The sequence below is a fragment of the Aulostomus chinensis genome, chromosome 22 (genome assembly GCF_037954235.1).
Source record: "Aulostomus chinensis isolate RoL2024-O1b breed Wild chromosome 22, RoL_Achi_v1.0, whole genome shotgun sequence".
Taxonomy (NCBI): domain Eukaryota; kingdom Metazoa; phylum Chordata; class Actinopteri; order Syngnathiformes; family Aulostomidae; genus Aulostomus; species Aulostomus chinensis.
In genome coordinates, this window is record NC_141341.1 from 240,820 (window position 1) to 253,933 (window position 13,114).

The 13,114-nt window shown below is 48.4% G+C and overlaps 2 protein-coding genes across 2 annotated transcripts in view; both read left to right on the forward strand.

Annotated features, from left to right (window-relative positions):
* On the forward strand, window positions 1-7,707 carry LOC147240172 (uncharacterized). The gene is made up of 4 exons (XM_086194309.1): window positions 1-111; window positions 2,997-3,258; window positions 3,326-3,457; window positions 7,134-7,707. Exons 1-4 carry the CDS (start codon window positions 1-3, stop codon window positions 7,241-7,243), a joined length of 615 nt encoding a protein of 204 aa, XP_086050435.1. The 3' UTR covers window positions 7,244-7,707.
* Window positions 7,256-13,114, forward strand: part of LOC147240173 (chloride channel protein 1-like) — a 22,566-nt gene continuing 16,707 nt past the window's right edge. Inside the window, exons 1-10 of the mRNA XM_086194310.1 lie at window positions 7,256-7,277; window positions 7,550-7,678; window positions 8,220-8,353; window positions 8,683-8,760; window positions 8,867-8,945; window positions 9,360-9,485; window positions 10,841-10,925; window positions 11,229-11,330; window positions 11,474-11,558; window positions 11,713-11,865. Of these exons, the coding sequence (XP_086050436.1) occupies window positions 7,256-7,277; window positions 7,550-7,678; window positions 8,220-8,353; window positions 8,683-8,760; window positions 8,867-8,945; window positions 9,360-9,485; window positions 10,841-10,925; window positions 11,229-11,330; window positions 11,474-11,558; window positions 11,713-11,865 (993 nt within the window). The remainder of the gene's footprint in view (window positions 7,278-7,549; window positions 7,679-8,219; window positions 8,354-8,682; window positions 8,761-8,866; window positions 8,946-9,359; window positions 9,486-10,840; window positions 10,926-11,228; window positions 11,331-11,473; window positions 11,559-11,712; window positions 11,866-13,114) is intronic.

The window sequence follows — 13,114 nt, forward strand, 5'->3', positions numbered from 1 at the left end:
ATGCCATCTGAAAACAAGGTCAAGGACTGCCTCTATCAGTCACTGGATGAGGTTATCTGCCAAATCCCTAGGAATGATAAGATCCTCCTGCTTGGTGACTTCAATGCCCAGGTTGGCCAGAACATCAAAATATGGTCAAGAGTACTTGGTGGACATGGTGTCTGCCATGGACTGAGACTATTGACTCTCTGTGCCAAGCATGACCTGACCATAACAAACACAATGTTCCAGCAGAAGAACAAGTGTAAAACATCATGGATGCATCCAAGCTCCAAAATGGGCACCAAATAGATTACAGCAATGCCATCAGCGATGTTCTCATAACCAGTGCCATGAGAGGAGCAGAATGCTGGACAGACCATTGCATAATCATTGCCAAACTCCACATATCAGTGCGCTCCCTGCTGTGCCTCCGAGAGTCCAGCAAGAAGTGCATTCATAATTTTTTACAACTCTGTGAAAGGCATCTCTAGCCCAAAAAGTTGCTCTGTCACACCTTTGAAAACAGATGGTCTCACACTTCTGAAGGACCAAAATCAGATGCTGCTGAAGTGGGCTGAAAACTTTGATGCCCTACTCAACCAGCACTCTTTTGTACAAAACACCATTCTGGATGAGCTACCTGAACAACCCCCCATACTTGCACTCAGTCAGCCACCAACCCTCGTGGAGGTTGTAGCTGCTATCCACTTCCTAAAAATAATAAGTCCCCTCGCACTAATGACATCCCCACCAAACTGCTGAAAGGGGGGAGGGTATTTTTGTGCAAGAGCGATTCACCAGTACATCTCAAGGGCTTGGGAAGAGGATAACATACTCAAACAGTGGACAGATGCCAGCATCATTCCCATCTACAAAGGCAAGGGTGAATAGTCCATCTGCGGTAACAGTAGGGGATCTCACGCCTGTCTGCTGCTGGCAAGGTACATGCCAAGGTTATGCTACTGAGGCTGATAAACACCATCATGCAACCAATGCTACCTGAATCAAGTATAAGGACCAACTGAAGAAGCTGAAGACTTCTTTGAGGAAATGCAACATTAGGCCTGAGGATCTGGAGGCTGCAGCTGCAGTCCATGACTCCTGGCGGCAGTGCTGCTTCGAAGGAACTGGAAGGCTAGAGGAGGACAGAAGTGCGAGAAGACAGCAACAGAGACTCAGGAGAAAGACACCCATGGCTGCCACTGCTACCAACACTACCTCCACAACCCACATATGCCCCACCTGCAATAAAACATAAAATGTGTTGTTCCGGGATTGGACTGTTTAGTCATATCTGAACCCACCATTACTGGACCAAACTGGAGGTCATCATCAAAAATGATGGACAACCATAAGCTAAGCTAAGTTGCGCGCACGTGTGTGTGTGTGTGTGTGTGTGTGTGTGTGTGTGTGTGTGTGTCATCAATCCATCAGTCTTTCCCTCCATGATCTTTCAACTGGTGAAAGGTTACAGCAAGAAATGTCCCAAGTGTCAGCAATGCTAACTGAATGGCAGATTGTTGATTCCTCTCGTGTTGCTGTTGTTGTTCAGGTTCATTTGAGTTTGAGGCGTTTTTTTTTTGTTGTTGTCTGCTGTTGATGTTGTGAATCTCTATTCCAGCCCATATTGATGGTTGGTTGCTGTTCTTAAGCAAGTGATGAGAAAATAATTTAGTCTACAGTTTTGATACGAAAATAACTTTTCATCCTCTTTCAAATTTAAAGCTCGATGTTTCTGACGTCACAAGTAGAATTAGTTCCTGCTACCATATAATTACATTTAATAACAATATATACTATATCTCACCATAAAACTAGAAATCACTCGTACATCCCCAGGTGAACTTTGACCCCCAGTCATCGGTGCTCTGTCATGATCCCTGTCTCAAGTTCCTGTATTATTTTGTAGTTCGTGTCCTGTCTTCCTGTGCTTCCTGCGCTTCCTGCCAGGATTACCTCCTGTGTTTTAGCTGTGATTATTGCACCACCTGTGTCTCATTTCCCTCTGAATTTAACCTCTGTGTTTTCCTTTTTGAGATTAAATACTTTTGTTTGAACTCCAATTGCCTGCCGTCTGTGTTTGGGTCCTTTTTCCCATAAACCATGACATTCTCAGTGTCCTTGTTAGTTTTCATCTCAAAGTGTTAGTGAATCACCTGGATTACACCAGACAACCTGGAGAGTTAAAAAAAAATGCATGTTTTTGGTGAGTTAACTGTTGTTAGCCATCAGTTTCCATCAGCTCCAAGCTAACTATAAGTGGCTGGTTTATGAGTATCTGACTGGCAAAATGCAGTTTTTGGATGAAGTATCACAGGTGCTTCTGGCCAACCCAAATGTGGGTCTGGCCTGTAGTGCAAGTGGAAAACCAATACGACATCTCATTTACTGTTGTCACCAAGTGGCGGTGTGATTACTCTGGCCCCAATATTTAATCAGTTTTATCAGGCTCTGCCCCCCACATTTGGTGAAAATTGGCCACAGGGAGACAGATAAATGCCACTATTAAGGGGTTAATTGTCAGGAAATTTAAAGCAATAGTCATACTTAGTGATGCAGTAGTAATTAGACTTCCAAACAAAGAAATACACTTAACTGTTTCTAATTTTTTATATTGGAGTGAAGCCAAATTTTACAAAGAGGAGTAACAATGTCTTTCAATAGTAATCATAGATGCTATCTAGTGCGATTGTGTTGTAAATGTATGCTAAGATTAAGAGAAAGTGGTTTCCATGATGCTTTGGGGGAAAGGAGAGGCCTCTCCTGCGGGCGGAGTGTGGGATTAATGTCTCCCCAGATGTCCCAGGCTGTTTTTGTGGCGTCCGTCCAGAAGTGATTAATGTTTCCGCTTCCATCAGGACATGTGGTCCTACTATTTTTAAAATGAGCCCCTCTGCCAGCAGGAGAGTGCTATCTCTCACATTTACAGTCACATAGGAACTTCCTGTCAATCTCTAATGAATGGGTGATCTGTTCTAACTGGTTAAAACATTGGTTTGCTGGTTGACTGACAGCTCTATGGGGAGTACCAAGAGAACCAGGGAGGCTCTGGCAGGTGGGAGGCCACACGCCTGTTGACTGAAAGACAGATCAAGAAACATGGCAACCATCACCAGACCTCAAAGACTTGTCAAGGACATGGCCTCTATGGCCAAAATGGAGAGCAAAGTCGCCATCAGCAGAGAAACAGACGCCAGTCCAACATGGAGGTGGAGACGGCTGAACCCGAGTTTATGGCCTCTATAAAGAAGAAACGCTCCTACTCCAAGTGTAGAGGTGAGCAGTTCAGACAATAGAAACACGAGTAAATGAGCATGTGACCTTATGACCTTTGATTTGTCAGACTGCATAGCTCGAGTGCAGCGCTTCCTGGTGAACAGGTTGGGAGAGGACTGGATCTTCCTGGTTCTGCTGGGCATCACAATGGCTCTGGTCAGCTGGACGATGGACTATGCCAGTGCAAAGAGTCTGCAAGGTAGGACTGTCTGGGTTAAGGACTGGCGGATATGTCTCTGTTTCCCACTGAACAAATGCAGAGTTTACAACATGCCTCACAACACTTCAACTCTACAAAACACCATGCTGGAAAACAATGTGCCTCCACAACAAACACCTGTAACACAGATCTTTGACCACCTGAATCTTTTCTTTTCTTTTTTTTTTAACCTGTCCTGTTCAGCAGCAGCATCCATGTTCCTGGTGCCTTGTTATACTGAAGCAGTTTTACTCTGCATAGGGAGAACCTGATAAACTCCTTCTATTGCTATTTATGTTTAATTTTATTAGGAATGGTGTTGGTTCATTGATGAACCTACCGGACTGAGGACAGGAGTGGATAGAGAGAGAACAGGGACAGGATAGGGAAGACAAGGGGGGGGGGGGACAAAAACAACAACAGGAATAGCAGAAAAAAACAACAAACAAACAAACAGAAAAAGTAACAACAACAACAGAGAGGAGAAAAGAAAAAAAAAGGAAAAAACATTGGTTGCAGAATTTCCAGTGCAGGGTTACCATTTGGTTTAATATAATTTTTAGATAAATGTGTGTGTGTGTTTATGGGTCAGTTGTGCGCCGCATGCGTGTTTGTGTGCATACGCGTGTGTATGTGTATGTGTGTATGTGTGTGTGCTACAGATTGTCTTGGATGCTGTGCATAGCTGGCTGTAGCTGATGTGGGGGGGCCAGGACATCGCACCCCCAGTCCAGGATAGCAGGTAGGTAAGGACCAGGCCACCAGAGCACCCAGAAACCCCCAGGACACGGGGAGCCCCAGGCCACCCCTCCCCCCAGGAAACAGCCACAGGCCCAACCCATGCCAGGACCCGTAGGAAAGCATAGGAGCAGCAACCCCCACCTGGAAGCAACCCACAGAGAGACAGGGCAGAGAGGACCCCGGTCCCGCCGGGCACCCCCCCCCCCCCACAGCATGAGCAGAGCCCAGGGGCATAGGGCCCCCCTGGCACGAGACCCGACCAGAGCCTCCCAAGAGGTCCGCCAGCGGCGAGGCTGACACCCACCCACACCCCACACCCAGGAGGGGCAACCACAGCCCACCACCACGACCAGTCCCACCGCCCCCATACAGAGCTATCCCCCCCAACCCACGATCCCCATCCCCTCCACCCATTCCCTGTTCTCCCCCTCCCACCAGAGCAGACGGGCTTCAGGCTATAGGGCACCACCAGCCAGCCAGCCAGGACCCCCCACTCCCCCGAGAGGCCCAACCTGCCTGCCGGGGTGAGCCGAAGGCACGCCCAGGACCGCCACCCCCGGACAAAACAATCATACCCTCATCTTCCTCCATACAGGGGCTGAGTACTCCATAGATGCTGATACGGTCCAGGGCACCTCAGACTTAGTGAAACCGCCAGCGAGTGATCCACCGCACAACAGCAGGGCCCGCGACCAACCTCAGCCCAACCACCACGCTGGGAGGAGGACCACCCCCCCCCCCCCAAAGAGCACTGACCAGGCCCCCAGGCCTGCAATGGTGCAGTTAGCAAAGGAGGCAGCACTGGACCCACTCCCCGCCTTAGCTGCCCCCCCATCCCAACATGGTGCAGGGTGCGTGTTGTGCGTGGGAATGTAGATGTGATGATGTGGATGACTAGAATGTAGTTAAAATTGGCAGAGGCACCCAGGGCATGGGAGCCCCGACGGTTGCAGATGGCAGAGTCTCCCAGTACATCCTCATGCACTCCCCCAAGCCCTTAATGTCTACGATGTGATTAAAATTGGGGGGTCCAGCCCCTCAAGGCCTAGTGTCACATGAGATGTGATGTGATGGGACAGAGAGGCGATGACAGGGACTGACGAATGGGCCAGACCTGCAGGGGGCCAACTTCTAGACTGGCCCCACTGACCACCCTGTCGCCACTGCAACCAGCCGACAGGGAGTCTAGCCTACCTGGTCCAGGGGTCAGATTGGAGCACCAAGGGGCACTGTCCAGAGATCCGGGCAGAGGGTCCACCACCGCACAGTGCGAGGGCAGGGAGGGCCCAGGCCCCCCGGTGCACGGCGGAACCCCCAGCCAGCAGCTCATGGTCAGGGCCCCCAGTTCGATCAGCATCAAGGAGGTCAGCCCCCATCCCTCTGACGTCCCCCAGCATCCTCCCATTGTCCGGGAGTGGCGGCAGTCCAGGACATCGTGCCAGGGCCCAGCCCGCCCGAGGACGGGCTGAGGTTAGCAAACCCCTCCCAAATGTGGGTGCGACCCCCCGGGGAGCGGCAGGGCCCCAGGCCAGCAAGTCCCAGGTACCAAGCAATCCACCTCTACCTCCCTCTCCACCCTCTTACCTCCCTCCCTCCCTCCCCCCTCCCCCTCAACCCCCCTCTCTCTCCAACCCCCACCTAACCTTCCTTCCCCACCCTCCTCCCAGCGTCCGGGGGCAAACATGCCCCAGCCGCCACGGCAGGCCCCAGCACACCCCGCCAGTGCCCGGGGACCGGGCGATCACAGCCCCCCCCCCACTGCAGGACCCCACCGGGGGACCGGCGCGAATCCCCAGCACCAGGGCCCAGGGCCCCCGACCCCCCCATGCCGGGTGGAGGCCCCGACCCAGCCCAAGGACCCCCAACCCCCAATCCCACAGGGTGCCGCCATGATAGGGGCAGCCCCCCCCGCCCGCCACACCATCCCTCAACAGGCAAGACCCAAAGCCGCCCCAGAAGGCAGTAACCCCGGGCCCACCAGCCCAGCGAGCCATCGGACACCGAAGGCAGCCAGCGTCCATAGCCACCTGTCCCGGGGCAAGAGCCACGAAGCCCAGCCCCCCCCCCCCCCCCCCCATCAAAACTATGTGATGGATTTAATTATCGGGGACCAGATTTGTTCGAACTCTGACGATCGACTTTCCTCCCAAGCAGACATTCTCTCCATGGAAATGTTGTCTAATAAAAGGTTTCTATACTGAGTGATGCTTAGGTTGTTCTTGGATTTCCAATTCATCAGGATGGCCTTCTTTGCGATGCTTAGAGCAGTGAGGAGCATGCAGGATTTGTTTACTTCCATATTAACATTAGTGAGGTCACCTAGCAGACAAAGTGAGGGGGAGGTGGGGATGGGGTACCCTGACCACCGTGATAGGTCTTTACAAACCCCCTGCCAAAAATCGTTAACAGGTGTACAAAGCCATACAGCATGCAGATAGCAGTCTGGTGAGCCAGTCACACAATATGGACAAATGGTTGTTTGTGTGAGGCCCATCTGGAACATCCTTTGTCCTGTGTCGTGTGTTCTGTGGAGAACCTTGTAATTTATTAATTGTAGGTTACCACTGCGAATCATTCTAAATGTGTTGGAGCAGATTTGTATCCAAAAGTTAGGGTGTGGGTTGATCGACAGATCTTTCTCCCATTTGGATGAAGGAATAGAGATTATAAATTCTGTTGTTGAAACTATTGAGTTAATTTTAGACAGTAGCTTAGGGGGTGAAATTTGTAAAAAATCTGTTATTCTGGGTGGAAGTTCTAAGTCTAACTGGGTAAGGTCAAACCGTGCCTGTATTATAGATTTGAGCTGAAGATATTCCAGAAATTTGTTTTTGTTAATACCATAATTTGCTGTAATTTGGTTAAATTCTATGAATTCTTTGTCTTGGAAGATATGCTCTAGATTTTTAATCCCTTCCTTTAATCCTCCCACCAGAATCTTTTCAGTTCATCTGTGAGTCCCTTTTGACATTTGAGCGAAATCTGAAGGAATTCCATCAAGGCCTTTGGGTTAGAGAGAGCAGATTGTATGGTGAGACAGGTTAATTTGTGGCTCAGATGTTCATCTATGTTCGCACAAGTGCCGATAAATTCCTGCATCTGCTGTGGGTCTTGTGCCCCGGGATCGAACGTTCATTAAAGACGTAGCCAAGCTCCAGGTGTTAGCGGGTGCTACTGGGAGGGGCTTTGGTCTGAATATTTGTCTTTTTATACCTCTCTCAATCCTTCCCTCAACTATCTCTGCTCTGTTCCTCTTTTCATCCATCCATCTCTCTTCTCTCTATTCAATCACTCTTGCTGTTCCTTTCTTGTTTCCCTCTTTTCTTTCCTTTTCTCCTCCCTCTCCTTTAGCCTATAAGTGGATTCATGGGGAGCTGAGGGGGAACATACCCCTGCAATATCTGGCCTGGGTTTCCTATCCTCTGATCTTCATCCTGTTCTCCTCCCTCTTCTGTCACCTGGTCTCTCCTCAAGCCATCGGTCTGTACCTCCTGTCCACTTGGACTCATTTCCTACTCATCTCTCCTTTGGGTGCTTTCACACCAATCTTGTTTAGAATGGTCAAATCACATTCTGCTCCTCCTGTTTTTCTCCCTCTGTTTGGTTTGTTTGGGTTACTCACTAGTCTGAGCTTCAACAGCTCCTGTAATTTGATGGATTCATACATTTTTGGATGAGTGATTGACACAGGCTATCCCCGAGTTGGCAAAAAGTTTCAATGAAGTTATTTTTTTCATCTCTACAACCAGCACAGTCAGAGGTATTATCTGATTGTAAAGAAACCCTCCTGGTTGCATTATTGCCTCTGGCAGCACTTCAGTAATACAACTGAAAGTGTTCTAAAACATGAGGCAGGAATGTTTAAGAGGTTTCCCTTCTGAACAAGGACACAAAACACTAATTAGATCAGAAAAGAACCCAACAAACAAACCAGGAAGCTTGTGGTTGTCCGGTTATATCAGTACTGTGTGTCAGATCTCTGTCCTCCCATCAACCTCATCTAAACAACTTGCTATCTTAGGTTCTGGTATTCCAGAGCTGAAGACTATCCTGAGAGGTGTGGTTCTGAAGGAATATCTGACGCTCAAGGCCTTCGTTGCTAAAGTCATTGGTCTGACTGCTGCTCTGGGCAGCGGCATGCCAGTAGGCAAAGAGGTGGGTGGTTCCATAAACTCTTACGTACTCTCATTGGGGCCTATATTTTCATGTGCTTGCTTCTGTCTGTATTCTATGAACAGCCCTGGGCCATAAAGGCTATTTCTATGGTTTAAATTAATCTATGTTTCTCGTCTCCTGATTTTTCTTGATTCTAAAATGTGCAAATAAATGAACGAGTTGGACTGCTGGGGCGATGGGTGGTATCCTCCGTACGACCACTAGCTGCTCCCAGTGTAATTTGTAATTATGTGTCATTATGACAAATACAGTTTTTTTTCCTCTGGACTGGACCAACAAAACCAGAATCATGAAACTTTATCTTTCAGGGCCCATTTGTGCATATTGCCAGTATCTGTGCTGCCGTCCTCAGCAGGTTCATGTCCTTCTTCTCTGGAGTTTATCAGGTAACTGATGATGGCTTCCTCCACCTTCATCCCCGTTCAGCCAAAAATCGTCATTAACTCCAAGATCTTCCTCCTCTGTAAGTTATTTCTGTGTCTGGATCAGTAGAACCCGTACTGTTACACCGACATCCTGACGGTGGGGTGTGCTGTGGGAGTGGGCTGCTGCTTCGGGACACCCCTTGGAGGTGGGCGACATCTTCCTGTCTGGTCACGTGTGCTCCATCATGAGCTCACTGACCGACGTCGACATTCTGATAACACCAAATGTCACATTCTGCATGTATTAATGCTGCATACAAGTGGGAAGAAGAAAAAATTTAACTGAACGATGTTTAACACAGAAATGACCAGACACCATTTAGAGCATCAGAACATCAAAGATGGCTGCCTAACGAGTCAAATTCTTATAAACAAAGAAAAAAGTCTGATATGATTTATGAAATTTAACATGGAGTGACTTCTGTTTCTTACTGCAGCATCAATGCAGTAATGTTGGCACTCAGCGTTGTCATCAACAGAATGAAACACGAGCGACACTGGAATATTGTTGCTGGAAAATAGATCTCTGATATCTATGGTTCTTGTTCTCTGGCTAACAGGAGTTCTCTTCAGCATCGAAGTCACCTCCACCTACTTTGCTGTGCGGAACTACTGGAGAGGATACTTTGCTGCTACTTTCAGCGCCTTCATATTTCGAGTGTTGTCTGTCTTTAACAAAGACTCAGGTACAGATGGCGACTATAGATGGAGATAATTGAGATAATTAAACTCCAGTGGTTGTATTTGTCTGGACTGGACAATGCCTAATTGAATCATACTTTCAGACATGTATAATGATAGTAATTATACTAAAATTAATAATAATCATAATAATAATCATTTTGAGCACATGTTAAAGCTACTGAGCACTTGTCGAATTAACGAACAGAAACAATCCAGTACTTGATACAAAACAAAAAGTTCACATGATAAACACATTTACAAGTAAATATCACAACTGTGTGTAACCCCAGATCCTCCCACTATATCCTCCCACTATATCCTCCCAGTATGCATTAATTCGCTCTTATATGTTTTTATCAATCTCTTCTCCATTATTGAATCTGTTTTGATTTCGCAGAAATATATTAAGTTCTTGTTGTGTACATGTGAAGTTCAACTTCACAGGTTTCCAGCTCTGAAACAACTGACAGGAGCTGTCACATTGATATCCAACACCATCCATCCATCCTTCCATTCATCCATCCATCCATCCACCCATCATCCCTCCATCCATCCACCCATCATCCCTCCATCCATCCATCATCATCCCTCCATCCATCCATCATCATCCCTCCATCCATACACCCATCATCCCTCCATTCATCCACCCATCATCCATCCATCCATCCACCCATCATCCCTCCATCCATCCACCCATCATCCCTCCATTCATCCACCCATCATCCATCCATCCATCGTCCATCCCTCCATCCATCCATCCATCCCTCCATTCATCCCTCCCTCCCTCCATGTTCCCCCTCTTCTCCTGTTGAGGGTGGTGGGGGTGGAGCCTATCCCAGCAGCCTTCCCCCTGGACAGGTCACCAGTCCATGGCAGGGCCAACACATAGAGACAGACAACCATTGGCTCTCCCAGCCACGCCTACGGTCAATTTAGAGTCTGGATTAACCTGGTCCCTCTTGATGTCTTTGGACTGTGGAGGAAGCTGGAGTACCAGAGAGAACCCAGCAGGAACAGGGAGAACATGGAGACTCACCCAGAAAGACCCCGTGCTGCAGCCGGGGCTCCACCCACAACCTTCTTGCTGGGGGGCCACAGTGAGGACCACTGCTCCACCGGGCCACCCAAAATCCAACACCACTTGTTTGTAAATGCACTCAATGCGTGTTGGAAATGTCCACTAGATGGTGTCCTTGTCCAGTGTGTAGCAGCAGATTTTCTCCTGTTCTAAGTACTTCCCATCATCCTCAAACAGAACCAGACAATCACAACTTAAACATATTTCTGGACCCATTTTATCTCCAGATGATCTGAAGTAAAGGAACAGTTGACTTAATGTCTTGTCCTCATCTTCCAGTCACCATCACTGCTCTATTCAGGACAAACTTCCGCATGGATTTCCCCTTTGACCTGCAGGAGCTGCCTGCTTTTGCTATCATTGGGTGAGTGTGTGTGTGTGTGTGTGTGTGTGTGTGTGTGTGTGTGTGTGTGTGTGTGTGTTTGTGCGTAATTTTTAATGAGTCAGAGTTAATGCAAATGTAACATTCGAGAGTTCACATTAGCTACAACAAGAAGGAGGACGGAGACTCTCCTGAGCCACCCTGTGATGTCACAGCTGTCACTGTCAATAATGTTCAATAAAATGTCTACCATGTATGTGCAGTTGTACAGTAACATGAGCGCAGACTGTTCAGTGACCATGAAACCTGGTAATCTGTGTAATCTGGGACTGGTTGGTTGTCCAGGATCATCTGTGGGTTCCTGGGAGCGCTCTTCGTCTACCTCAACAGGCAGGTGGTGCTGCTGATGAGACGTCCCAACGCCATCACTCGCTTCCTCACCAAACAGTGAGTGCTGGGATCAAATATCTGGGGTGGAGCCTCAGCAGTGGCTCAGTTGGATGTGTGCGTGTGTGTGGGGGTGGGGGGTTCTTTCTCCTTCAGATTTAGTTTCACGGGAAGAACAACTTTTTCTCTGTGTCCTATTGTAGCCGGTTGCTGTTTCCTGCCATGGTGACACTGGTCATCGCCACCTTGACCTTCCCTCCAGGGTTCGGACAGTTCATGGCAGGAGAGGTTAGAGTTCATATCCTGTTATAGCTGTCAGTCTCTGTCAGCTTCTAGCTAAATTCACGTGGCTGGTTCTTCCTGCATTCTGGAGTCACTTAGAGGTAATAAAGGAGGGAAAAACATCTTAGTGAGCTCAAATGCTGTACCCCCCCACCCACAGCTGATGCCCAGGGAGTGCATCAGCTCTCTGTTTGATAATTTCACCTGGACCAAGATTACAGCCTCGCCACCACCAGGTCTGGGCCGGTCCACCGCCTGGCTCCACCCCAATGTCAGTGTCTTCATCATCCTGCTGCTCTTCTTCCTCATGAAGGTCAGTGGTGTTTAGTACTTGTGGGTTTTTCAAGTTGTTTGTGTGTGTGTGTGTGTGTGTGTGTGTGTGTGTGTGTGTGTGTGCGCGTGTGTGTGCTCTTGTACTTGCTACATAGTGAGGACTAGAATATGAATTTAACCAACAGAGTGAGGACATTTTTGGAAAGTGGGGACATTTTAGCTGGTCCTCACTTCTTCAAAGGGCCATTTGAAACAGTGTTGTTTTCGTCACGCTGGACGAAAGCGAGAATGACGACGTCAGACCCTTTTTTCCATGACGATAATGAGACTAAGACGGATGTCACCGTCGCCCTGTGAAGACAATGTGACCAAATTGTAAACATTTTCGTCTGACGAGAACGAGACGAGACCAAATTGTTAGTTGGTGGACGATCAAAGTGTCAAAACATGCAGGGTTTTTTCCACCAAGTATAACAAGCGTGCAATGTCAATCAAGAGCTCAAACACCAGCATGGAGCCAGCTGGAGCTGTTGGTCCTACTGGCCACGCCCCCATCATCAGTACACACCCATTAAAAGCCTCTCGCTCACACACACACATGCACACACACACAGAGACAGTCTGGGCCTGCCTGCAGAGGACAAGACTCTCACCACGGCAGCAGCAGCAGCAGCAGCAGCGTCGGTTGGTCCTGAACAGAGGGATGATTGAAGCATAGCTTTAGTCTGTGAGGCTCGCCCTGAGATGCAGTTTCTGTTTGAATGAAGCCTAAAGTTTGTGGTGATGGTGGTTCCACCTCCCCGTGGAGCAGAGAGCGCTTCCTAGTGCTACATGCTAAAGCTAGAATGAACGGGGCTGCCAGGGCCGCTAATGTTGGCTGGTTTAAAGCAGCCTTCTAGTAATCTAGCATGTTATGAATAAAACCCTGTCCATTTGTGGACGGGGGGCAGGTGGAGTGCTTTGACCCGTGTTTGTGGGACTGGGAAACACGGGAGTCCTCAGACCTGCTGCTGTTCCCTGTCTAAGCAACACACCTGGATGCTTTAACCAACAACAGCAGCTGAAGCCAACATGGAGGACATGAGGTCGTTCACATGGAAGTCAAGTGTGCTTTTATTTAGTTTATCCTATTTTATTGTGATACAATACTCCTATTGTGGGCCAGTGTGTTGTCTGCTTCTGTAACAAAATAATAAAAGTAAAAGGTAGAGAGAGAAAAAGAGGGGAAACTCCCCTTTGAAGGTGGATCAGTTCAGTGCTTCATTCTAACACTGGAGTGGCCTCTTCAG

Coding starts and splice junctions, on each gene's coding strand:
- LOC147240172 (XM_086194309.1), top strand. CDS start 1: ATGCCATCTGAAAACAAGGTCAAGGACTGCCTCTATCAGTCACTGGAT. Junction 3,259..3,325: donor CTCCTACTCCAAGTGTAGAG/GTGAGCAGTTCA, acceptor TTGATTTGTCAG/ACTGCATAGCTCGAGTGCAG. Junction 3,458..7,133: donor CAGTGCAAAGAGTCTGCAAG/GTAGGACTGTCT, acceptor TCCTCCCACCAG/AATCTTTTCAGTTCATCTGT.